Source organism: Rhinolophus sinicus, linkage group LG13 (genome assembly GCF_036562045.2).
Source record: "Rhinolophus sinicus isolate RSC01 linkage group LG13, ASM3656204v1, whole genome shotgun sequence".
NCBI lineage: Eukaryota > Metazoa > Chordata > Mammalia > Chiroptera > Rhinolophidae > Rhinolophus > Rhinolophus sinicus.
In genome coordinates this window covers 47,513,246-47,540,430 of record NC_133762.1, presented here as the reverse complement: position 1 = coordinate 47,540,430, position 27,185 = coordinate 47,513,246, and the positions used below count along the sequence as shown (strand labels likewise).

Genomic DNA, 27,185 nt, shown 5'->3' with positions numbered 1-27,185 from the left:
CAAAGGAAATGTGCTTCAGAATGAATTATGTGATGGACCTTAAAGCAAAATGTCCATATCCTCCCATGCATCCAGTGTGGGGTTTTAATTGCTCAGACAACATGGAAACTCACTCACATGACTGAGAACAGATGGAGTTTGGAACAGAATTTTCTAACATGTCCCATACATGGCCCCTTAGCAGCTTTGACATATGCAGTATATTTATTCGCTTTCTCTGTCTTCTAGCATCCTCTCTACTCCCTTAGTTTTAAGGAATAAACGTGTTACAGTTGGTCCTTAGAATAACTTCCCTGAGCATCTGGGGTATCTTTGGAACCTATTCTGAGGCTTCGGAAGAGGGTCAAGAACTGTAAACATTTACTGAGAATGAATTTGTCATCACTGTTTTCACTTTTTAACTGCTCTCGCCAAACCTATAGAGTTGCTGGTGAAATTATCTGGCAGCCAACCAGGCCATCCAGGATAAATTAATCTGCATTGCTATTATGGGATAGGAGAGAGAGGCAGAGGAGGCTGTAGAGGAGAGGGAGGTAATGGTGGTGACGGTGGTGTTGGGGAAGATGGTACAGGAGATGGAAGTGGAGGCAATGGTGGTGGTAGCAGAGGTGATGGAGGTGATGGTGGTGATTGGGAAGGTAGCAGTGACAATGGTGGAGGTGCTAGTGAAGATGGTGGAGAGATGGCAGACAGTGGAAAGGTGAAGGTGGTGGTAGTTGAGGCAGTGGTGATGGTGGTACAGGTGATGGTGGAAGTGATGGTGGTAGAAGTGTTGGTGGTAGAGACTATGATGGTGGAAAAAGTGGTAATGTAAAGAGAATTGAAAACATGTCCACACAAAAATTTGTACATGAATGTTCAAAGCAGTGTAACTCATAATAGCCAAAAAGTGAAAACAATCCAAATGACCATCAATGGATGAATGGATAAACAAAATGTACCTTCCATATAACAGATATTATTTGGCCATAAAAAGGAATGAATCTCTGTTATATACTACAACATGATGAGCCTTGAAAACATTATGCTAAATAAAAGAAGCCAATCAGAAAGGACCACATATTGTATAATTCCATTTATATAAAATGTACAGGCAAATCTATAGAGACAGAACATAAATTAGTGGCTGCCTACGGCTGGGGGAAGTGGAATGAGAGTGACTGTTAATAAGTTGTGGAGTTTTTTGGGGGGATGATAAAAATATTCTAAAATTCGATCGCACAATTGTGAATATACGAAAAACCATTGAATTACATACTTTAAATGGGTGAATTGTATGATATGTCAATTAAGCTACTAAAAAAAGTTTGGGCAGCAGTGGTGGTGGTTGTGGAGGGCTCAGTTTTGGTGGAGGAATATTGGGGAGAGGAAGGAAGATTAAGAGTTGACTGATATCTGATATTCCTAAATCTCTGTAGGGCAAAGTTGGAGTACCACAGACTTTTTCCTTTTTTTTTTATATGTCTTTCGCAAAACTATGTATCTTCCAATAGTCAATACTGAATCTACACACAAGTATATCTGAAATAGATTATAAAACTCAAGCCAAGTTTCAACTGCCATTGGAATCGTGTCTAAAAGAGACATCTTTGTTTTTCCCATAGTGTCTTCAGCACACAGAACTGGCTTCTTAGGAGAAATGGGATGGAATAGCCAGACTTCCTCTTCTTGGGTGAGTGCAAAACCAGACGGGGTCCATGAAGAAATTAAAGCAGACATTTGGGGTCTATAATTTTTAATAATTTTAAACTAGCTACAAAATGTCAATCACTTCACAAACCGACAGAGGAAACAGGAGGAATTTAATATTACATGCTGTAATGATATTTATCTCACAGTTTATCTATATTTCATTCATTTATATTATTTTTAAAGGTTTCTTTATCAGCTACTAAACATCTCAGCAATTTGGTGTGCACAGCTCTAGATTAAGCAACAGAGAATTGTACTGATAACAAACCACAGGGGAAATGGTGATTAATAAGAGTCAGCCTTACAAAATTTACATCTGCACACTGTTTCACAGCAAGATTGCTTTCTCCAAAACATAGCCTTCAAAAGCAGCAAACAAACCCTATATTACATCCATTTGACATAATTTCAGCAAAACGTTTATTTTGCTGGAAATGATTAAATGGTGAGTGTGTTAAATCCATCTTTATTTAAAATTCTTTTTCTTTTTTTTAAAAAAAGGATGATTATGGTTAATAAGTCTATATATTGACAGAAAGAAAGTGACACTACTGCAGTTTTGCGGGTATAACTTAATCCTGACAGTGTCTCAATACTGAGCATGCTTTGTTGTTTTGTTGTTGCTGTTGCATGTATGTGTGTTTTCTCATCAGTATGCTACTGTCATGGAAAGATTTTGTTTAAGTAGGAATCTAAAAATCTATTTAGTTCTCATGCATAAATGCATAAATCACATCACTTTTAGTGCAGTGCCTGTTATGTAATTCCACATTGTCTAATCATGAAATCATAAAGACAGATGATAGCCATGAGGAACTGAAAACAGAAAATTTTGAGTTTCAGAGCCTGACACCCAAAGAAAGGACCGTGGCAGTAGCTCTGTGGAATGTCACAGTTTTACAAGAACAATACTGTGTATTGAAAGAATCAACAGCACATGGAGCATTCCGAAATTGTTGTCATTCAGCAAACGCCACTGAGGAGAGAAAAGTAACAATGAACCCAAGACATCTTACGTAGGAAGTTAGAGCCACCAAATGACCACTATATACAACCGTTGGATAGAAAGAGACCCGGAAAGAACAAAAGACACATAATAGTTTTGGGAAGCTGATGGGTGACACAGGACAACATTCACAATGGGGGTAGACTGATGGGTGTATGTGTGCAGACCTACTAGGTAATACCATGAGAAAAGCATGAAGGTGCCGTCTTGTCTGACAGCATTTGGAAGAGAACATAGGTGGGCACATTTAACCACTCCCCAGCATCTTTGTTGCGCGTTGGTTGGCCTCATCAATTCTGGTTTTGTTGGAATCAGCCTAGTAAAGGGGGAAAAAAAAAACAGAATTCAGGTTATCAATTAACATTCCATTCATCCTTGTGTGTCCAGTTCAAATGCTCTCTCTTGGGTGAAGACATCTTGAAACTTCCTCAATCAGAATTGACCATCTCTCATTTTGCGTTTCCAGAACCATTGCTTATGGAAGTACTTGACATGATCATACAAATTTGGTCTTGGTTCTCATGACTGTTGCCCCCACCTCCGCCAGGGAGCATCCTTTTGAGGACACAGTTATATTATTTATCTTTCTCTCCTGAAATGACACACAGTGACTTCTACCGTAGGCATTCACATCTGTTGGATTGAGTTGAATTACTACCATTGTATAGCTGGGTTCGAATTATGGATAACTTATTAGTAGTGTCACTTCGAGTAAATAACTGAACATCTTGGGACCTCAGCTTTCTCATCTATAGACTGGGGGTGTAATAAAGAGTACTGCTAGAACATGAGTGTCTACTATGTTCCACTCATTCAACTGTAGCGACATCAAGATTGACATCAACTATGACATATATACTGTGATTAGTTCCCTTGTCCAACTGAGAAAACCAAGCAGGGAGCATGTAGGTAATTTGTCTAAAGTCATCATACTAATACATGGAGACAGCAGGGTCAGAAGGCAAGCCACCTGGAGTCAGAGTTCACACTGTTAACTGCTCTGTTAGTCATTTTATTTCTTAGGTTTGCTGTGAGGATGAAATGTGTTTATACACATAATGTGCTTAAAATAACGTTTTGCAAAAAGTAAGTGTTCAATATATTTTATCTTGCAATTATTGCTATTGGGTGAAAACTTGGCTTGCTTTCAGGATGCTTAATAATTTTTAAGCCCCATTTCTTAAGACTTACTTCTATGAGTTTGATAGCTGACTTGTTTTAACACAGGCACATTTATCATAATTTTGTGCCTTGATTGATTTCCTTATTGCTTGAGTTGCCTTCTGCTGCATATGCAGCATGAAACCCAGGGCTGCTACCAGGATAGTCCTTTAAACCCAGAAAATGAAATATTTCTAACACCACTGAGAAATATATGAGTCAGCAAGTAGAGGCAAAAATAAAGATTCTAGGAAAACAACATTTTTCTATCAACCACTATTTACTCAGTGATTACTGATATTGCATGTACTACTGTGCTTGGTGGGTTGCAATCTCTATCAAGTTGGGTCTTCTTTATTCAGTTTAATTGTGAATTCCCAGGACACTACAGTTATCCATATTCAAATAGAAGTTTGCCAAGTTAAAATAGAAATATTTCTAGATTATTCATAACTCTGAATTATCTGGCAATCGTTCCCTACCATCTGTTTGGATTATGAAGAGTTGACTTTCAAAACAAGTAAGAGAGAGCATTAATTTTCCTTGATTATTTTGATCTATAAACTCATATTTTTGACTTTAGGTTCCTAATTTGGAAAATGGTATTCTCCCCAGTTTTACTTGGCTCTTAAATCTTCCTTCTTCAGAAACAAATCCTATCAGAAATAATGACACTTGCGTGTAAAGGATAATTTCAGGCTCAGTCCAATGTGAAAGGTTCCTGCTGTTTAAATTATGTGATTTCTCCAGACTGAACTCTGAGAAAAGCTCAAATGATTAAAATCATCCATTTAAAAAAATGGGCAAATGTTCCAGGACCTGGTGCATTAAGAAGGGACTGGTGAGGCTTCACATGGTGGTGCAAGAGGATATTTTGAAGCTGAGCATGAGGTTACTCTTTGGATATCTTCAAAGGATCTGGAAGGAGGTGGAACAGGCCTGTGTGCAATGAGCATCTGTGATTTCCACCTAAATTCTTTCTGAAGCATATCAAAATTCTAGCCCATACAACAATACCTGCCTGACACAAAAAGGTATCACATCTTTATTATACATATAACAGAAGTAGTAACTTTTAGAAAAATATCCTGAGATAATCTCCTTTTAGACATCTCTTTGGTATTTGGGGAATGCCCCTGTGTTCCTTCTATTTATATACTCTAGAACATTATTTACAGAATGTAACCCGTCCCAGTGTTCATATTTCTATTTAGAGGATCCTAAATTGCTGACATATCTAAGATGTCCTACATGATTTGCCCTTGTATGAAAACCAGGATGCCCACTGGAGAGCCAGTAAGAGAGTTAGAAGGAGCTGTTTAGCCCACCCTTCTGAACACTCTGGAAATGTCCTCAGCTTCAGACCATGGCAGGTAGGTAGCTTTTAGGCTGCAGCTCAGACTTCCAGAAGTGGAGGCTCATTAATCCACATGGCTTCTCATTTTGACCCCAGGTTTGAACTGTCCTCTTATTATCTTTCAATGAGGAAACACGGTTATGAAGCTGGTGAGCAGGAAAGCCCTGTTGGACCCAAGATCTTAATTTTCAAATGCCATATTTCCTCATTGACAGGAGAATTTGAGAAATGCTAAAGCTGCAGCCTCACTGTATTTCCATGTGTGTGTGGCATCTACCACTGACAACTTTAAATAGAAGTTTGAATATCATTAACTTCTTTCCTTAGCAATAGTTTCCATAAAGCATCTGATATAAACTTGCCCCATTTTTGTAGTTTTCTGAAAGAATTGTACCTTTTTAACCTTAGAGATTGTACATCTATCTATCTATCTATCTATCTATCTATCTATCTATCTATCTATCCACCCTATATTAGAAAGCAAGGCTTTTAAATAGGCAAAGTAATTTTTTTGGCAATATGGGGATATATTGAAAATGACATTGTTTTGGACTCCCAAAGCTTCACTATTAATCCAAGTGATGAGAAAGGATCATGATTGATGGAATTGGGTAAAGGTTGTTGTTGGGGTCATGAGAAAATATGGGAGAAACATCAGAAAATTCTCTTTACTCCTACTAGGCAATTTTAATTTAATCTTATGTATGTGGGAGACCTTTGCACCCCATTTCCAATTATCAGAAGGGAGAACATACATGAGTAGGTGGAAGTCTATTAATAACTGTGAAACTCCTGTAACATGTATCATTTGAGGGCAATGCTAGGTTGAAATGGGCTCTAACTAAATCATGTCCAGATTATAATTATGGGGAGGGGAGCTAGTTATTCAAAGGCAACTAGACCCCTCCCCCACTTCTTAAGTAATTCAGCATTCTAGGGATAATACAAAGCATAATGGTTATTTCCCATTCACTTGCTTGACTTTTGATTAAATCATAGAGCTGCATAATCTTTGTCCATGTAGTAAATTGGGCCTAAAATAAAAGGTTTTTTCTGAAGAAGAAAACTAGAAATGCAAAGTGGCAGAATTAAAATGGCACTTGCCTTTCCAGGAACACTTTTTCTTGGTTCAAGTCCAACACTATCAATAAAGGTTGACCCTTCTCTCTTAGTAAAACTTCTCCTTCTGGAACTCTAATTGAGTTAGAGCTACATTCTCTCCCTACATCTGTGAATAAATTGGGTCCATTGATAGAAAGCGAATACTTCCTGTTTTTTCAAATCATTTTTCTGTTGGAAGGTAGTTCAGCAATCATTTCTTAGTTCATTTTTCAGGGCCATAATGAGTTAGGTCAGTTTGTGTTGGCTCCAGTGCTTTTTGAAACTCTCAATATTGTTCTAAAATCTATTGATTTGCTCAGCTTTAAAAGCTTTAGTATATCAAAGGCTCTTCACAATGATAACTATGTCATGACTTGTAAAAGTAAGCAAAGCACAAGCATTTTGCCAACCAACATTACCATTTGTGTAGCTTACTATTGATCAGGCAAAATATTATGTGACCAGAACTTTTTAATATAGAGTGCACAGAACACAATAGGGCAAAGAGTTCCCTTTATGTCTACTCATTCCTTTTTCAAGTCAGTGGAGACTGCTTGGGTACAAAGAAACTGAGTATTTAGCCTTATGATTCAAGAGGTCTCAAAAGCATCCTTCTCTGTTCACCAAAGTAGAATGAATTGTTAAACAAGGATTCAGGGTCTCAGGCTCAAAACTTTAATATCTGCCAGGGAACAAACTCGCATAATATAAGATTAGCCAACTAAAATTAATTATAGATGCACAATTACCATTTAAACTATAATGTTTCTATTTCTCCCTTTTGGCATTTGGACATTAAAAAAACTACAAGCAATATTCAGGACTCTACTGATTGTGGATGAAGTGGAATACAAGGACATAGAAACTATGTCAGGTTTGTATAGTGTGGAATGTCAGGTTTTGGTGTCCCAAATCTTTTAATAAAAGCTTTCCAATGTTTTTTTCTATCCCCTTCTAGTCTTGAACCCCCAAACCCACCCCTTCCCATTCTACTCTCGCCTCTCTTTCTTATGTCTCATGGTGACACTCTGGGATAAGTCTTAGAGTTACATCTGGTATCCTTGTGTGAACTCAATTTCATAAGATTATGAGATCTGGACATGTGCATTGTTGGACTGGAAATGAACTCTGGGCCTTTTTGAACTATCATTAAAGCTTTGGCATTTAAAAAAATCAAAGCTTATATTCATCTTCTGGCTAAACTAAAGTAACTATTCTTTCCTCCATTTCCTGATTCTATTCCTACATCATATCTACTTGGCAAGCTCCTAACCAACTTTCAAGACTCAGTTCAAATTCAACTCTCTTTTTTTTATTTGAGATTTTCCCACCCCTTGACCCTTGAAATCTTGCCTCATCTAAACTACTTAGCATTTTACGTGTGGCTTTCTTGGTGGATTACATTTTCTGTGGTAGTGAATTCATCTGGAGGCTAAGCGCCTCCCCTAGGCTGTGAGTTTCTTGGCAGTGGGAATGGTATCGTCTCCTCTTTATAGATCCTGCGGCGCCTAGCACAATGCCTGAAATAGAAGTACCTTTGAGGAATAGCTGCTAGATTAAATTCTACCCTCTTTTTTATTTGTCTGTTGCTAAATTTTTGTCTTGGAAAATTAAGGAGAAAATTTCCATCTACCAGCGGGCCTGAGTCCAATGTCGCGGTTTGAGAGTGTCATGCCCTTCATGCTCTCTCAGTGGCTATTTCAGAAGAAGTGATGAGCAATGGAAACTTGCTGACTAGCCACATGCTCACCTTCTCCATGATCCTGTCGATCTGGCGATTCTGTGTATCAATCTCATTGCCCATATCCAGGGCCATGTGACGAAGGTTTCCAATGATGCCACTGACCTGCTCCAGGTTTTCATCCATTTCGTTTTCTCGGGCATCATTTGTTACCCTGGTGTCAAAGAACAACTTTTAGTGGATAAAGACCGAGAAATAATGCAAGTATCCAGGACCTCAAATTTAGAAAAAAATCCATAGACCGATAGGTATCAATCTTATCCATCTATAATCTCCACTCAATATGAGAAAATGATTTAGCTTTCATACATTAGAAAATAATTTTCATTCATTTTATTTTTTTAGATAATAATTTTTAAAAATGCATTTTCGAAACCTTGAATTCCTATTTTTAAAGAAGATACGTTAAATAGTTTATCTACTTCTCTCACTTCAACCAGCACATCATTTTTCTCCCTTCAAATGTTTACCCCAATTTTCACTTTTAAGGATAAAATTATTTTAGTTGGGAGGATTCCAGGTCAGAGAATGAAGATGGAACTAGTTAGAAAGTGTATTTTTCTTTCTGAAATGTCAACCAACATCTCCAAGAGTCATATTCAGATTGAAAGAAAAAGCTCATGTGCTAAGTCAGAGAATTTCTCTGCTCATCTCCTTTCCCGTTTGGGACCAACATCAATGGGGAGAGTAATAATAATTACACTCTGCCCCTTAATCCCTCTTGCTTCCAAGAACTCCAAAGGGAACTATTTGTTCCAGGTGATTTTTATTTGCTCAGATTTCAATGCTACGGAATTTTTGGTGGCATAGTGAATGAAGGAGAAAAACTGTGATAAAAGTTATTGTTCCAATTTGAGTGGGTAGAAAGGATCTGGCTCTCTAAGTGCCTTACCTTCTTACCACTTTTTTCCACAGCTCAGCTTGAAGGTTAAGAAGACAGTAACTCTTTATTGCAAACAGTAGGTACTTATTCCAGAATGTTCTGGCTAATTACCATTTCCCCACTGCAGGCTGCGATGTGCTAAAAATGTTCAGAGGGGTTGAAATCCTTCCCCCATCATAAGTCCCAGTGCAGACTAGCCCGACAAGGTTTTCAAAGCAGTCCAGTCAGAGAAAATTAAAGGAGGAACTTCCTAATGTACAGAAGCTTATTTAAATGATCATCAACAGCTAAGGCCTATTTCTGGTTCCATGGTTCTCAGTCCTGATTGCATACTGGAATCACCTGAGGACCTTTAAAAACCTTACATGCCTGGGTCCCACTTCTAGAGATTCTGATTCAATGGGTGTGGATTAGGTCCAGACACTGGTATTAAAAAAAAGAACACATCCCCTCAGGCCATTCTGATGTACAGCCAGCATTCAGATCCCCTGGTCTCGTTTTCCTGAGAACAGACAGAAACAGGACTAGAATTGTCATCTGTGAGAGTCTAGGTAGATATCTAAACCTTATACCTAAGTAACAGTGACCCATCACTTGAATACGGGCTATTGGTTGGCAATGTCAGCTACAGTGGCCTGGGTATAGATAGCTATACAAACAGCTACCCTACTCGCTGTTTGGTCTTGGTATAGTAGCTTATGAGTTTTTTTTCTTTTCAACAACACAAATATTTGTTCCTATTATTCTGTTTTCTGGTCTCCTAAGCTGAGTTCTGAATTGGCAGATCTGTGTAATTTGAGATTTTTTAAAATAGATATTTCAGTTGGCTTTTGCTTCCAGCTCTGAAAGAAAATGATTAATAAGAATCCAGGTATGCTCAGTGTTCTGTATTTGTACCCCCAGATCTGTTCTCTGATTTTTGCTCTCTGCCCCAAGAAGCTGACCTCTCTACAACTGTGTCAACCAGATTTTCTCACCCTCTGTTTTCCAGTGAGCTTTAGCCAGTGGCCACTGAGAGACTGGAGGGCAAGAGGAGTGAGACATTTATTTCCTTTTTCTTTTCCTGCTAGTTTCAGTAGTGGCTGCATTTCCCTGCCCACAGCCAGAACTATTGTCAGGTTCTAGTAACAGCTCTCTCCCGTCCCTTCAGGATTCTTCCTGCTATTGCTAGGCCATAAGTGCTTTACCAGTGTTTGTTATTAACCCTGCCCACACTTCTGTAAACAATCTCTTTAATAAGTTCTGTTCAATTAAACTCATGGAATGTGATGCCTGTTTGCTGCTGCATTGACCCTAGATGTGGTCATGTGACTTGCTTTGTTTGATGAAACTTTGGCAAACACAACACAAACAAAGTCCTTGTGCATTGGAGCCTGCCCCTTGGAATGCTTTTACCACAATGTAAGAAACCTGAGCTATCCTTTTGGAGAGGCTACATGAAGCTACAGAGGTGCTCTGCTGAAAGCCCTAGCCCACCCCAGCAAATGGTGACAGCTCCAGATAAACCAGTGAGGCCATTTTGTATTATCCCACACCCAATTGTATGTAATGAGTGAGCCCAGGAGAGGCTCGTAGAAGATCTGTCCAAGCCAACAAACAGATTCATAAGTAATAAAATGGGTGTTGTTTTAGGAACTACTCAGTTTGGGGCTGTTATTAAAAAATAGACAACTGCTACAGTGCGGGCTGCACAAGGCTCACCTGCGGATGAAGCCACCACTGATGGCCATCTGCTCCCGTTCGTCCACCACACGAGCAGGCTGGCTGGCCACCACTCCATCCTGATTATTGCCCCAGGCTTTTTTGTAAGCATCACTTGATTTAAGCCTATGCAAAAAAGAGGGTGAGTGACAAGACAAGGGGGTGGAGCATCAAGCTCACAGCAATGGTTATCTCCTCAAGCCAAGAACTGAACCAAGCAAATGAGTTTTAATTTGAGGCATTAGAGAATACCGATATATCATAATCTGGACCCAAACAGTTGGCCACCACCATGCCTCAGCTACTCAGCATTTCATTTCCAATCAAGTCAATTGCAATTGTCAAGACTGTAACCTTTGCCCACATTTTGTTCTTGTTTTGGTTTATTTTTGTGGTTTACTGGGATTTAAGAAGAGGATTAAGGTAGCTGGTTTTATTTCGATGACATAGTTAGATTTTGAGACACAAAACACAGAGAAAAACATACTGGCAGACAGACACAAAACAAGACTGCCAAGTAGAGTGTGTACATCACACCACAGCAACACACTGTCAATCAAGGAAAACATACTTGACCAAGTTTTTACACACCATCATGCAAAGATTCCATATTTAATTTTTTCTCTCAATGCGTGTGTGGAATTAACCATTCCAACTCTGCGTGAAGGACCTAAAGGATTGGTGGTTGGCCAAGAGTGATGGTCTTTGAGTTGCCTCTAACGTGATTTGAATTAGATAATATATCGGTACTTCCAAACAGTCACCATACATCCAGAGTTGATGTACAAACCTTTGTCCACAGAGACAAAAAGTAAAAGAGGCGTAGTGAAATGAATGCAGGAAAATAGAAGAGAGAACAAGCCATCTAGCACCAAAAAGGGAAATCCCTCTATGTCTTCTTCATGCACCAGCTACAGGCATGAGTAGAAAGTGAAGCATTCTCATTTAAGCCAAACTACTCCAGAAGTTGACCATTCTCGAAAAAAGGCACTAGCGGGACAGTAATAGCCTTCATGAGGATTTGAAACGCAGTTTCAATAGCTTCTTTGTCGGGCTCAAGGGCAGGGTGGGAGTGATTACAAACTCCTACTTCAAACTATCCTGGGATGTGGTAGGGGGAGAGAGGTCTGGAACTGGTGTGGTCTCCATGGGCCGTATTTCACTGAGCTGCCTTGGAGACAAACTTAAAATCCAGGCATACCTGTTGTGCCCAATAGAAACACGTGCAGCATATTTTGGTGGGTGTGTTGTAATTTAAGGCAATCAAAGATGTTTTTATGTTCTTTGCATAGTAGAAACCACACGCTTTTTAGTCCAAAAACAAGAGAACTTCTTTTGGTCCCATGTTTACATTTTCTATTATAAGATACCAGAATTTAACCCATTTTTTACTTTCACTAGAGAACCACAGCCATCTATTAAAACAGGCTATAATATTAATATTTGCAGATTGGGGATCAAACTACCCTGGAGGCAAATCAGAAAACTGAATAAATGGAATCTCAATGACTCCCACAATCTAGTGTATATGCCACAGCCCTTACAGTAGTCAGAATTTACTGCATGAAAGAGCCATGGGCCCACTCGGTGGGACAGGATCCAAAAACTAATTTAATAGAGCCTCAAGTCTGGCTTTGTTTTTTTTCCAATTCCCCATCCCCTCCCGCCTCACAGTGAAAGAAGTTATATGGACCTTGTGATGTTTTCTGCTATGTAAATGTCTGGCATACCATCTTTGGCAAAGTCAAGGGGTAGGAAAGTTTGCGTTTCTGAAAGAAGGCGAATCACTGCACCCACAATGTTGCACATAGACTCACATAACTGCCGTACATCTATCATAATCCTTTGAAACATGCCGAGACAGGGCGAAGCCCCCCGAGAGTCCAGGGCACCACCAGCCACTGCGTTGTGACACATGGTTTTTACAGCATTATTCACACACAATAGGGAACACTTCGGTCAAGCTTTGAAGCTCAGTTAGGGTCTCTTGTGCAATAAGGAATTAGTACCAACTAAGATGTGGAATTCATAGGGGCCATCACTTCATCAGAACATTAGAATCCATCCCAGGGGGGCTTGCCTCCACCCTTCCTCCACATAGAGTTGATGAATGGGGAAAATATATCTGTTGGAAATCATCACAAAACAGGTGGAAATCTCACTTGGGGGCAAGTGGCCACTGAAGGATATACAGTTAAATCTTGACTAACTGGAATGCTTAGCAACGAGTCATTTTGGTGAATTAGATGACTTTAATTAACAGTCAGCCATGGAGGAAAATTTTGTTTCAGGGATGATTATTGAATATCTGTTAGGTTCTTGAGCCACCTTCCTGCCTTAGAGTCTTATGGTAGTGAACGTGATCAAATCATTCCTTGGTTATGGTTTCTCTTGATGTGTCTGATGGCCTTTCCTCTGAACATCAACTCTTATTGTTTGGTCCTCTTAGATCTGAAAGTTATAGGATGGAGATTGAGTGAAAGATTGCAAACTACCAGATTGCCCTCGAAGGAGAACCATTTTCAATCCCTGATGTGATTTTCCCCCCTTTGTTCATTTGTCTTTTTTTGCCCAAAGTGGAAAGGAGGAAAAACATAAATATATTTGAGGGTTCCAGTTAGCTAGATTCCAGTTAATCAGACTTTACTGTAGATCATTCTTTAAAAAAAAAAAAATGTTTTAAATTTATTTGTCAATTGAGCCCCTCCCCTCCTAAACAGGAAGTGGGATATTTTAAATCAGCCTCAAAGTTTAAAGGATGTGAATGGTCACATAATCAGCTAGAAATGACATCAATTTCTATTCTAAAAGCTAGGATCATGAGAGCTTTTATGGAAAAGCTTCTGTTCAAAGGGAAGTGAGAGGGGTGAGGGAGATCACGTAATGGGTTTAATTTTCCAAATGCATGTTGGACAACCCACTCATGCATTTTTTTTTCACCACTAGTCAAATGAGACTATCTTCCAGAACCCTCGTTTTCAGGTTCCTTCTGTTACAAACCTTTATAACCACATGTCACATTTCTGCTACATTCCAAAAAAGCGTTGCAGGACCTTTAGGACAGTTGAATGTTTTGTGATGTTGTGCATGCAAAATCTACACATTTCAACATTTCGGCCAGTGTACAGGTAGATCTTCCAAGAGGAAGAATTGGAGAGGGATAGGCCCGATTTGGGTAGGTCTTGAGCACTTCACGCTGAAGGACTCATCACCTCTGCATTGGCTGCAGCTGTGGCATCAATTATCTAATCGCTGATCAGATTTCACAACTGGCTGGCAGTTGAAAGGGGGAATCACTGTCAGACTGTCTAACTTACAGAATGCTTACTTGGGCCAAATTACTTGTCTCTTTTGCTTCTGAAAAATCAAACCTTGATGTATGTGTTTCTCATCTTCCAAACTTACCCCCCATCTTTTCTATAGCTGCAATTTTGGCCTTTGGGGTTGGGAGAAAATAAAATGCATCAGGTGCCTCTTTCTTGAGGCTAGTCTCGGTCTTGAGGTACACTTTCTGGAAAATGTTGAAACGTTCATCAGTAAAAGTTGCTGACAGTGAAGCTTTCACTGTAGTATGCCTGATTTTTAATGCATCAACAGTAACTCCCACTAATATCATCTATGCTATGAGATGAATGCACTGGAGACGTTATTGATCTGTTCTGCATGCCACATGCTCATCCTGCCTTTGTGCCTGGCAGGAATGAGCTTGTCAAGGCTTGGAGATGGGCCTTGGGAAACCAAAGCTTCAGGCAGGCAGGCAGCACCTACTTGTTACAGGGACACACACAAAGCCCGCAGAATTTTCCTAGGTCCGTCAAATTCTTTTCTGCTTCTTTCATGTCCTTATTGATTTGGTCCATCCCTTCCTCAATGCGTTCCAGTTGTTCTGATTAAACACAAGTATTTTATCCCCACAGAATGAAGCAGATGAAAAAGGACAAAGAAAAAAAAGACAAAACTTCAGACATTCACTTTGACATTAAAAAATAAAGAAAAAAGAAAGAAAGAAAACTGGACGCCACAGATTAGAGCTGGTACCCAGTACCTACTTGTTACAAGGACATATGAAAAGGCCACAGCATTTCCCTAAATCTTTTAAATTTTTCTCGGCCTCCTTCATGTCTTGGTTGATATGGTTCATGCCTTCTTCGACACGATCGAGTTGTTCTGGTTAGGACAAAGGGATGACAGTGTGGAATGAATTTTTTGGGTGTTTCCAACAGAACATGAGAAATGACTATGTGAAACGGAATTTGAAAGAGAAAAAGATATTACAATGCATTGTCCAAGAGGATGCATTGCTGTAGAACTGCTTCTGCTGCCCTACCCAGGCGTGGGTAGAAGGAAATGAACAAAAACAATGCTCAAAATAGTTTGTAACTCAGACAAGATGGGATGGGGTAGGTAGGCCTGTTTGATGCTGACTGTCCAGGAAAAAAACACAGCCTAGTCACTTACTCAGACACCAGTGAAACACCCAAGAGAATGAAAAACAGGATGTTAGTTTATGTGTTTGGTATTCAGATTTAATGCTACTAGACATAGTATCTGCTTCAACCTTAAAATGTCTCGATCTTTTTTTAAGCATCCTTAACAGGTAAGGGTAGAAAACAGAATTCTTCTTCTTTGGGGACAATAACAACCACAGCAATAATTAGCAACAATTTCCAGATCTTTTTTTCCTTAGTAGTAGCTATCTAGCCAAAGGTGGCTCATGGGCAGTTCTTGGTTTTGAATACTTATTGCATAGAGGCCATAAAAACGACAGCATCAGCACACCACATTATAAGTACTGGAACATTCAAATTCCTCATCTCATCTTCTGACTTATTTGCTACAAAAGCTTTGGAAAGTATTTCACTTCTCTGCCCCCTGATCTCCCATTCTCTACAACAGGGGCACGCTAGATCTTAACTCCAGGCAGAAAGCAGGGAACACGTGTGCATGGGTCTCTAGAGGAGGGGCAGTGGATTGGAACATGGAACAATACTGAGTCATCGCTGCCAGCAAAGCTGACCTTAGTGTATCTAAGACACAGATCAATAGCCATAAAAAAGAATTGTACTCCTAGGTTGCCAGGGTTACATACACCACTGATTCATTTTTCAGAAGTTGCATCACTAAATCGAGTAAACTACAAGTTCAATGAAAGGATTTTTAAGACAGCTTTTAAGACCATTAAAGGAAAGCAGCAATGGGATGTCTTGGCCGTCTAAATACAAAACCTAATTACACTTCCATTCCTCTTTTCATCTATACTTTGAGGCTTACACGCTTATGCTTCCAGGAATATGGGTATGATTAGAATAAAACTGATAAATACATTTCTGGTCTACGGGCATCAGTAGTCACTTAAAAACAATTTCATATTAAATTGTACAGTGGAAATTATCATTCTGAAAAATGAAGGGTCACTGGAGACCCAAACTGGGAAGACGGTATATTTGGAAAACAAGAGCCTATTGTTTTCTCTTTTGTGGGACCAAAGAACAGAATTTAGCTTATTAGGAATCTGTTGTCTCTGCTATACTTTTCAAATGACTGATGAAAACAAAATTTCAGTGTTTATCCTGCATTGGCTAGCTGGAGGAAATAGCAGTGTAGTGCTGGTGAACTGCTGCTGAATAAATACAGGTATAGTAAGTGACGACTTTAAGACAATCCTTGAAAGGGCTGAAAAAGAAGGCAATTCTTTACATTCCAGAAGATTGTGCAGTTTCCTGAGCACTTCATTCCAGTTTCCTTTAAAGAATGTAATAAATTAGTTTGTAGATGAAATTAATTATCAAATGAGGGGATTGGGGGTGGGGGGGAAAGGAGCTCAACATCATCAAAAGAAGAACCATGTTAAGTACAAATAGAAATAGGGGTGCCAAATCCAATTGAAGACTTGCTAATAGCTTCCTGGAGTGCTGGGCTGACATGAGACTGAAGGAGTGTCTAGGCTCAGAGGAAAAGTATGCTGGACTCAATTAATGACAGCTGAAACACACACGGATTCCAGCCTGAAATATATATTCAAGTATTTGCTTTTCCTGAAGAGTTTCTCTTGACTTTATATTTTTGACCAAAATATTAACTCTCTGACTACATTTCAGGAGCCCCACTTACTATGTCTCCAGGGATTACGATGTAACATAAAAATTGACCCATGAACATTGGACTTCTGAACTAGAGAATTCAAGTTAAAAGATAAAAACAGGCAGGTCCAAATCCATGTTTCTCAGAAGTGGGTTTTTCCATAGACACCAGCTTGTTTGGCAAGGTCATAGCTAGTAAGAAGAATTCTGAAACTTTCAGAAAAGTTGATTCAGAAAACTTTTTTATAGCTACCAATATTGGTTGAATGTATCTTTATGCACAATTATAAGTCAAACGCTTAGATTATTAAAAAATATTGTGGAACCATTTTGTCACAGATATTCCAAAAATAATATTAATTTTTAGGGTGTACAGAGTTATGTCTGAGGATATGTTAAGCATTTTGGGACTTCATAGCACATCAATCATTTCTATGATGACATTTCTCAGGAAATGCTTGAAAGTAACCAATATTCTAATTCCATTCTGAGGTGGACAGCAGCATCTCGGAGGCTGATGCAATGCATTGTCCAGGGCTGACTGCTCCTTCCCTCCCTTAGCTTGCTTTCTGGCTGGTTTCTCTTTTTTCTTCGAGCCTCAGAGGAGAGTAACATTTTGGGTGAAAAGAGGTATTTCAATAGACAGCACTATATGTTGCGACAAGAACTTGAAATTTCTTTTGCCATGTTTGGATGATTGGTTATTTGTGATAGATCCACCAATGGCAGAATGTTCAGGGATCTAAGTTTAGTTATCTTTTCTACTAATCTTACTTAAATAGGGCAGAATCCTCATCCTGGAAAAAGAAAAAAGAAAAAAAGAAAAAAACACAGAAGAATAGCAAAATATTAATGCTGTTGATTCAGTGTGCAAGCCTTCATGAGTATATCCAGTTATAAGGTGCTGCCTACATGATTTTCTTTTCTCTTGCATTGATGAACATATGGAGATTCATTTAAATAAATTTCAATAGCCATATATGGCTCGTGGCTCCTATATTGGGCAATGCAGCTTTAGTCATTCATAATAGTATCAGTGAATGGACTTGAGCAAGACGGATGTTTTCACAAATGCTACCTTGTAGTGCCATGAACTTTTTAAGAATGTCGGCAGGCTCTCTGGATGAGGCTTGACGTTGCCTTTACTCTGCCAGGCAGGGGTCAGTGATTTTACTCTTTAGAGTTGATCCCATGGGATTTTCCCAAGAGATGGAGCTTCAACATTGAAACAAACACATACGCCAGCAAAGACCAACAAAAGGAACAAGAAATAAGAAAGTGAAAGGTTAAATCATCCCACATTAGTGCTAAGGCTGTTTCATGGGGATTTCTCTTGCAGAAAAGAAAAATCCCAAGACTCAGTACATTTCCAGGGCCGTCTGTCATGCTCAGTGCTCCTTGATGTTGCCTGATACCTGGGTATAAAACAACAATCCAGTAAGGAATTTCTGAGTGAAACCATTTAGCTGGACAACATGGAATGGTTCCTTAGGAGGACAGCTATTTCTTGAGACTCCTGTGCAGCTGCAGGATAGAAGCAGTCAACACTTTTGGTGTTCAGGCATAGACAAAACTGGTAGAGCATAACTGGAGAAAAATTTTAAAGCAGTTGCAACTAAACACAGCATAGGCAGAATTAAAACACATTTTGATGGCAGTGAAGATAATTGTTGCTCATCTGTCATTTAAAAAGTTCCTCATCTGCTATAATAGTATAAATGGAACATGTGAAGTCATTTAACTGAGGAATTCAGAAGTTATTCTGGTGTGGCCACAATTGAAATGTTTTAACTGGGAATATTAACTATCTCATGGGGGAAATCTACTATTCTGTTTTTCTTCTTAGAGAATAATTATAGATGTTCCTGGGAATCATTTGCACTTAAGAATGATATATTTTTGCATTTGTATGGTGATTTTGGCAATTTTTTTCTCTAGATTTTCTTCCTCAAAGTACAATGAATTTTGCAACTCAGGTAAGCATGTTATTCACTTTCTCTCTTTTTGGTCCCAGATTTGTATATATTATTTTCCATGTTTTTATATCACTGCTTTATAGTTAGGGGAGAATAAAGGACATTATTCTAAATTTTTCCCAAACCTTTCCTCCTGTTGCAATGCCCCTTTTTACACCCCCTTCACATACAAATTATTAACTAAAAGAGTTAATAAGGTGGAATTGTTAATTATTTGAGTGTAGTTGTATCAATTTTGCTCTGGAAATGAGGTACCACTCTTCTATATGGGAACCCGCTGGTTAACTGAAAAAAAAGCATGTTTTGCTGCATCCCGAGTTTCAAAGTCTGGAGCAGTTACAAAGATCAAGCCAGTAAATCTTACAATTATAGCAAATTCATTTGGGGAGTTCTGAAGACTCTCATAGCCATTGAAATTTCTTCAAAATACAACTCCACTAGACAACGCTATTTGCATATAAATTGTGACAATTTGTATTTTAAAAATTGGGGAGAAAGCATTGGGTTTGATGTGCAATTGCTTTCCAAAAACATTTCTTGACGTTTTTGATTGATTGATGTATACTTATTGAAAACTTTGAATACAAAAAAATAATATAAAAACGTAAATCCTTACATGACAGCCATGAGGGTGTGACCCTCAGATGTCCCTTCAAGAGGGAATCTGCCAGGAGGAATGTATTAGCAGACACCTCCAGCTGCTGCTCCTATGGGATCTGCCACTGCATTTACATGGAAGCCATACTCTCTTTGGGATGTTTCCAGCCAAAGGCTGAGCATATGGGGTTACGAGAGCTGAGGCATTCCTGCTCAAAATGGGGTTACTCTTTGGGTAGTCTTTGCTCCTGGGCTCCCCATTAGGCTGTTGGAGACGTTTTCAGTGCAGCACTGCAGTCTGAAACCCTTCTTACCCAATCCTCCTTCCCCCTTCTTCTCCGCTTACAAATGTCAGACCCACATCACAGTCTGAAGGCTCTCCCTGCCTACTCCTGCTTCCTCTCTCCTTGACCCATCACAAACATTTCCCTAATAAACCTCATACACGTCTAACTGATTCTTAGCATTTGCTTTTCAGAGGATCCCAATGATATACCTTTGTCCAGTCCCCTCTGTCCCCTGTCCTACAATAAATGGTTGCAGAATATTTCTTTTATGGCTATACCATAATTCATTTGGTTGGTCTCCCCACTGCCAGACATTTAGATTGTTTCCAGTTTTACACTGTTACAGGTAAGGCATGTACATTTTTCTTTATATAGTTGTCAATGTATATTTGCATTCTAAATTCTAAAAATGGAATGTCTTGGTCAAAGATAGGTGAGCTTCAAAATTTGAGAATATTATCAAATTACTTTTCAAATATGCCCATCTGTAGAATAAGAGTTTCTATTTTCTCAACATATTCACAGCATTGGGGGTTATAAATTTAAAAAGTTTGTGCCAGTCTGCTAAAGAGTGGTATCTCATTATTATGGTTGGTTGAAGCATGGTTTCATGTCTATTTGTAAACTGATTATTTGTAGCTTTCATCCATTTTTATTTTAGTTTGTTGCCCTTTTCTTTAATAATATGCAAGGGCACTCTGTATTTTAGGAAAATGCCTTATGTCTCTTATCTGTATGGCAAATTTTCCCCAGCTTGAGGTTTATGCTTGGAGTTTGTTTATGCTGTTCCATGTTATGAATAAGTTTTACATTTTTATCTTTGACATTAAAAATTCTTCAAGATTCTGAAGCATTTTCTAATGCTTTCATAAAATATGAATAAAGAGAAAAACATTTCTCAAAAAGATCTGTTTATGATAAGAATTCAGTATGAAATCAGGTAACTAACTTGTGGCTAAAATTAAACAAATCATCACCATATGACTATATGTATTGAGACAAAGAAAAATTTCGGTAATATCCTTCTAGATTCCACTTTAGAGATGCTATAATAAAATATTGTCCCTATAATTTCCATTGATTCTAGAATCTCCATAATAATTTAAAAAATAGGTTCAATATTTCAATTAGTTTAATTTCCCACTTTTCAATGATCCTCCTCTGCTTATAGCTTGTTAAAAGTAGCATCCAATAATTTAAAGAATCCTCATAATGACTTAGAAATCAAAACTGCCAGACACTGAATTAGGACAGTCAAAAGAAATTGGACAGCATGACATATTCCATTATCTCATTCTATCTGAGAACTATCAGAAGAAAATGAAATTTATGGAAAAAGTTGGGAATAAGTGGAATAAGAGAATTCTCATACTGTCCAAAGTACTGTCATTTAAAAAACCAACCAAACAAATGATTTTTGCCTTCAAAATTCTGTTACTCCCACCGTATGTAACAGGGAGGGTAGTACCATTCCTTCAATCATGAAGGCCTCAACATTTCTGTACATTTACCAATCTTTTCAACAGAAAAAGGAAAAGAAAAAAAAGGCAAGATGATAAATACCCTAGAATCCTCACACTTATATACATGTTTAACACATGTCAAAATGACCACCTGTGTAGGCACCAAAAAAAAGTTTTAATGCACTTCATTTGGATGAGAAATTGTTCTTACTGAAGAAATCTCAACTTACCTCCTTGTTCATCCAACATAACCAAAGTCCTGATACCAGCATCTTTACTCTATATTCCAATAATGGTAGCAAAGTTGAAAAAGAGTTAGAGAGAAAAGAGAGAAAGATAAATCAGTAAGGGGACAATTAGCTCTATTAGAAATGGAAAATGAAGAAGGACCAAAGGAAAAAAAGGGAGGAAATATGGCAAGAATATTAGGAGCTATGGAGGGACTCAGAGGAATGGGTCACCTGTGGACTTGCTCTGTCAGGGATTCTCAGGGTGGAAGAGGGAGAGGTAGCTCATTCTCCATGGGGTAAGGTTTGAATGAGAATTGGCATGGAATTGGAATACGCATAGTATTGTACCGTGATATTGTATTTGAAAAATAAAAATACCTACAGTTTTTGTAACACCAACCACAGAAAGCTAATCTTTCAAAATCTTCTAAACAAAGTCTTCTCTGGCACGATACATCAGAAAGTCTCTATGATCAAATTGGGGAGGGATGCCCCACTTGGGAAGATGCATAAAATCTTGGGGAGTAAGATTTTTAGGTTTATCAAAACAAAGGATTGCTTCACAAAGGTCGAGAAAAACAGCTCAAAAGGAAACTCACTCTTCTGTGAAATTTAGAGAAGGGATTGGCAGATGAGAAATAAAGATTAGTCTCATATAATAAGGATTTCAGAATAATCTAAAAATAAGTCTATTTCTTATTTCACTTGAAATATGAAATAGATTTCAGAATAGAGAGATCTAATTTTCTTTACTTTGCAATCTAAAACTCCGTACAATAATATAATGTTAGATATAATTCATTCATAAGCTTTATTATAGTTCTTTATTACAGTTCTCAATGGAAGTAAAGTCCTCCCATTTCACTGGGTGAATGTTAAATTTAGTACAAACTGACATTGCTTACAGTTTGAATTAATTGCTTTTCAAGGAAAGCTCCTGTGGCCCCTAGAATAAATTCTAAAATAAGACATCTCTCATAGCCCCATTTAGTTTTCACTGACTTACTTTAAACTAAGAAAGAAAGAGAGAGATGTTAGTGGAGGTCAACAGAGGGAGGTTATATGTTTTAAAACAGTATTTTAACAATTCAACTCCAATAGTACTTTCAAAACACTAAATAAAACACTAAAAATGGTTTCTGTGAGCTTTCATCATTCTCCACTTCAGAGAATGTGTCCAGTGAACTCCCCTGGACACAAAAGCCTACCTTCCTTTTGAACACATTTTCGATAGGTTTTAGTTGGGAAATCAGGGTGTAGTTCGGAGCGTGATGGCTGAGGACAACTTCAGAAGTCATGGGCAGCACAGGCTGTGGAGCCAGACTCTGCTCTGCAATCCTGGTGATCTCATTTCCTAGCTGCGGGACCTCAAGGGAAATGTCTTAATGGCTCTGTGCCTCAATTCTCTCATTTGTCACATAAGGATAACGATAGTTACTACCTCATTGAGTTGTTATGCAAATTAAGTGAATTAATATGTGGCAGGTACTAGCATGGTGCCTGGCCTATAATTAGCATCACTGAAGTGTTTATAAAATAAATACCTTCAGAAAATTCATCTACAGCAGGAAATCTAGGCAAACTAAAAATATTAATAACATCATTGTCAACTACCATCAGAAGCTTCAAGGCCACGACTTCTCAAACTTACACATGCACAGGAATAGGAATAGTTTCCTGCATAGGAAACACCTTGTTACAATGGTGGTCCTGAGTCAGTGGGACTGGAGTAGAGTCTGAGGTTTTGCATTTCTAACATGCTCTTCCATTCTGCGGCTGCTGCTGGTGCAAGGACATTCACTGAGCACCAAGAGTCTAGACTCCATAGTACACTTCAAATCTTTTCCTTAAATGTGTTGTAAATGGAGGTTCATCTACACTTGCCTGTATTTTAATGATTTCTGTGCCCTTTTCTGCAAATGTTAGCCATTGCTTATGACAAGTTATAAAAAGCAGATGGCTTATTCAGACATATGGATGTGACAAAGAAAGTTATGGTGAGACCAGAGACATCTTAGAGTGTTTTCTTCTCTGAGGATCCAAGTCAAGGTTGTACATGAGATCCCTGTTCCATTCTACTGGGGGCAGAGGGTGAGAAAATAGGTTAGTGATTTCAGTTTGGTCAGTCTAACTCTCATCTGTTTATACTTTTTTGATAAGTTGTTATACCTATTTGTTTTATATGGTGCTCTGCAAATATAATTTCACATTTGTTTACTTTGGTGCTAAAGTTTCATCAGGGAAATTATTCCCAGTAGTTCTGTGAATAACCTCTAAAGGAGCAAGAGCTTGCCAGTATTTGGGAGAACAGAAGCAGTGAGCTCTGATTAAGGAGTCAGTAATGCTGGTTGTTTTCTTAGCTCAGCTAGCAACTAGTTGTGAGATTGTGAAAGAGTCACCGGACCTTTCAAGATGTTTTCCCATATTTAAGATAAGGGTAAGGATATAAATAAGATTGGGTGGTTGGGAGGTTGGTTCATTCATTCACTGGCCCGCATATCCATCCATCCATCCATCCATCCATCCATCCATCCATCCATCCATCCATCCATCCATCCAACCAGTGTTTGTTGAGCTTCCATTCTGCTCCAGGCACTAAGGATAGGGGTAGACAGCCAAATGCATGGCTTCTCAATTGTACTTCACAGTGTGAGAGACAATTTGGTCATGTGGAAGCAGGTGGGATCTGGGAGTCAGTAATTCTGAATTCTAGACTTATGTTTGAAATTCTGTTGTTTTAGAGTCACCTGTTTTGTGTCAGTTTTCCCAGCTGTCCAATGGCAACAGAAACAGCTCCTTCACTTCCCAGAGTACTTAAGAAGATACAATGAGCTATAGAATGTAAGGCTTCTATTATACAAGTTCCACTCTATGAGAGGCCATGGTTCAAGAAGTACATTAAGATAAATGACTTCATTTGTATTGAATCTCAGTCAGTTTAGGATGAACTGCTTTTATTTTTGTTTATTTTCTTTGATCCTTTTGCTTTTTGTGGAATTCTCAAAGGAAAAAAAAAGTAAGTACTGTAGTGGTTGCTGGTAAATGGGAAGTTAAGTTACTGCGCATAAGAATTCACACTCTGGAATCCGGTAGACCTGAACTTGAACTTCATCTCTGCTGTTGGTAGCTGTGTGTCTCACACAAGTTACTTAACCACTGTGTACTTCAATTTCTTTCTTGGTAAAATGGAGATCAAAATGCTGTAGTTATACTCAGATTTTTGACAGCACAGGAAGTGGGTGCCCCTAACCCCCTCGTCCTTCAAGGGTCCACTGTGGTAATGAAAGGTGACTGCAAGGATTGAATTAGATAATGTGTGTTTGACCTTGATAGCTTTGAGCACAATACCTTGCATACAGTAGGCTCTCAATAAATGTTATAAGGCACATTTGGCTCCACTGTTGTGGGGATAGCTTTTATCAAAATAACTGGATTGTTCTTTTGGGGAAACTAGAAGCGTAAGTGAGAAAGGGCAGGGATGGGGACAATACCTCAGGGAAGGCAGAATATTACTTCCTCTCATTCCTCAAAGAGTATTATGTTTTAATAACTAAGAGTGAGAAAAGGTGGTTCTATTTTTGTCTTAGCTCAAGTCTTGGTTTCTATTTCAGATTGCTGGGAAAATTGTCTACTTAAACAGAGCAGTTTGAGATGTGAGGGATTTTTTTTTTTTTTTCATTTCTTTCTTTTTTCTTTTTATTTCTCTATTTTTATTTCTCCTTTCTTGCATATGAACTAAAACCATGTTCATGGAACATTTTTAAGTCTTCATTTTGTCATTCTGAGATGTTTTCTCCCAAGGCCAATACATCTGAGCTGAAACAAACATGGTCCAGGCACTCTCTCAACTGCCAGAGTTCTGCAAGGCCCACACCTGCCTGTCTGAAAACAACTGCCAGCCTGAATTTTTCATTTTCAGCAGGAAGTCCGACAAAACACAGACATAGCTTTAGAATGCTTATTCTCTTTTCCTGGCCAAAGTGTCTTGGAAGATAAGTGGGCATAAAAAAGATACTAAAACATCCACTAAATGTTGGGTAGCCCTCAGGCACCACTCCGACCTTTTGAATCAGCCTGCCCTAAAGCAGTGTGGCCTTTCCTGGGCTTCGTTTTCATAGCCCAAGGCATTAAATGTAGGCTTCATTTCCTGCATTTAGTGTTAGCATTTAACTTTTTTTTGCCTAGAATTAAACACTCCCCAACTTGAGGATACATTCATGACTCTCCTACCAGACTTAATTGTTCCCTCCTCTATGCTCCTCAGACAGGTACGGCCTTAAATTTACAGAGTTATTTTCAGAGCTGTTTTCCTGCATTATATCAATTTATATTTTCTCTCCTTCCCCTCTCCCCAGAGTTAGACATGTCATAACCATCTGTTGAAATGCATCCATCAAAAGAGACACTTCTCACCTCCATGCTGGGAACCAAGTGCTAAGAGTATATAATTTCTAAACTTTTTACCTGTGTAAGGCATTCAACTTTTCTGAACTTTCCCACTGACCTCTGTGTAATTTTACAACGTCCTTGAAATTCTGAAAATGGCTTCTATTAGAAAGCAAACCTCTATCCTGCCTCTCTGCTACACCTTAAAGTCTATGAGGGATGGCACAAAGTCAGACAGTTTGCCTTCGGGAGACATCATGAGTTTAGTAACCTTTCCTGTCTTTGAGACTAAATTTCAATAAGAATTCTCTGCTCAATTCAAATTATATAGCACTGATGTGCTTTGGGATCATGCGCAAGATCCTGGTATTTCAATGCTTAGCTATTTTCCAAATGATTTCTGCCCTTGATGAATATTTAATGCTAATTCTCTTTAAAGAGAATTTCTTTTTGATTGGAAAGAAGAATATCATCTAAATAGCCAATGCCCTAGACATAATGGGTGTTTGACCATAAATATAAAATAACCCAGGAGGAAGTAAGAGCAAATCAATCTACTCTAATAATGGTTTGCTTGTAATTTCCTAAGTATAGAAAGTCTAATAGCCTCCTCTCACTTATTAGAGATAAGCGAGAGCTTCCATCTGTTTTGCTCCTTGTTCTAAGATACAACTGCATGCTTGATCGAGAAACACTTTAGGAAAAACAAACATGTATGATTCAAGAATCCTACTTCAATTAATAGAGCTTTTGAGATTCCCCCATCCCCTAGAATAAATTAGAGCAGATACTCTTTTCTCAAGACTGCCAACACTGCCTGCAGTTTCAGAAGACACAATAAACAAGAAGTGTCTGTGACTCCAAGACTCCAACGGGTGAGGGGCCAGTTCACAGCGGTGTGTTATCATGCATTTGCTCCACCACGTTCCATGTTCTACTGTGTTTCGCCGAAAATCAGACCTAGCTGGACAATCAACTCTAATGCGTCTTTTGGAGCAAAAATTAATATAAGACCCGGTCTTATAGTAAAATAAGATCGGGTCTTATATAATGTAATGTAATGTAATGTAATGTAATGTAATGTAATGTAATGTAATGTAATGTAATGTAATGTAATGTAATGTAATACAATACAATATGTAGTATAATGTAGTATAATATAATATAATATAATATAGCATAATATAATACTGAGTCTTATATCAAGTTTTGCTCCAAAAGACGCATTAGAGCAGCTGACGGTCTGGGTAGGTCTTCTTTTTGAGGACACACGGTATGTCAATGGACTTCTGGGCTTCCTTCAGGTCAACATCAGAGCTAACACAGAAATGTTACTAAAGTTTGTTTCTTTCATTTGTTCTCAGGAGGGATAATAAGTCTACTCTAAAAGCCTCGCCAGCACTGCTAGATTTAGATTATCTGCCACCTTCTTGGTCCTCAAGTATTTCTACATGAGTAGTGTTCCCAGGAAAGAGCAAAGAAAAATCTCTCTTCATGTAGATAGAGAGTGAAGGCTGCTTTCCT

General features: G+C 38.5%; 1 protein-coding gene across 3 annotated transcripts in view; it reads right to left on the bottom strand.

Annotated features, from left to right (window-relative positions):
• Window positions 1-1,718: 1,718 nt before the first annotated feature.
• SNAP25 (synaptosome associated protein 25) overlaps window positions 1,719-27,185 on the bottom strand; it is an 80,633-nt gene continuing 55,166 nt past the window's right edge. For 2 of the 3 annotated variants that reach the window (XM_019734892.2, XM_019734893.2), the window contains 5 exons: window positions 21,276-21,324; window positions 14,411-14,528; window positions 10,643-10,768; window positions 8,068-8,212; window positions 1,719-3,014 (listed from right to left, as the gene is read on the bottom strand). In XM_019734892.2, the coding sequence (XP_019590451.1) occupies window positions 2,946-3,014; window positions 8,068-8,212; window positions 10,643-10,768; window positions 14,411-14,528; window positions 21,276-21,324 (507 nt within the window). In that variant the 3' untranslated portion in view covers window positions 1,719-2,945. Of the gene's footprint in view, window positions 3,015-8,067; window positions 8,213-10,642; window positions 10,769-14,410; window positions 14,529-14,691; window positions 14,810-21,275; window positions 21,325-27,185 lie in introns of all 3 variants that reach the window. The other variant, XM_019734894.2, reaches the window with a different exon arrangement.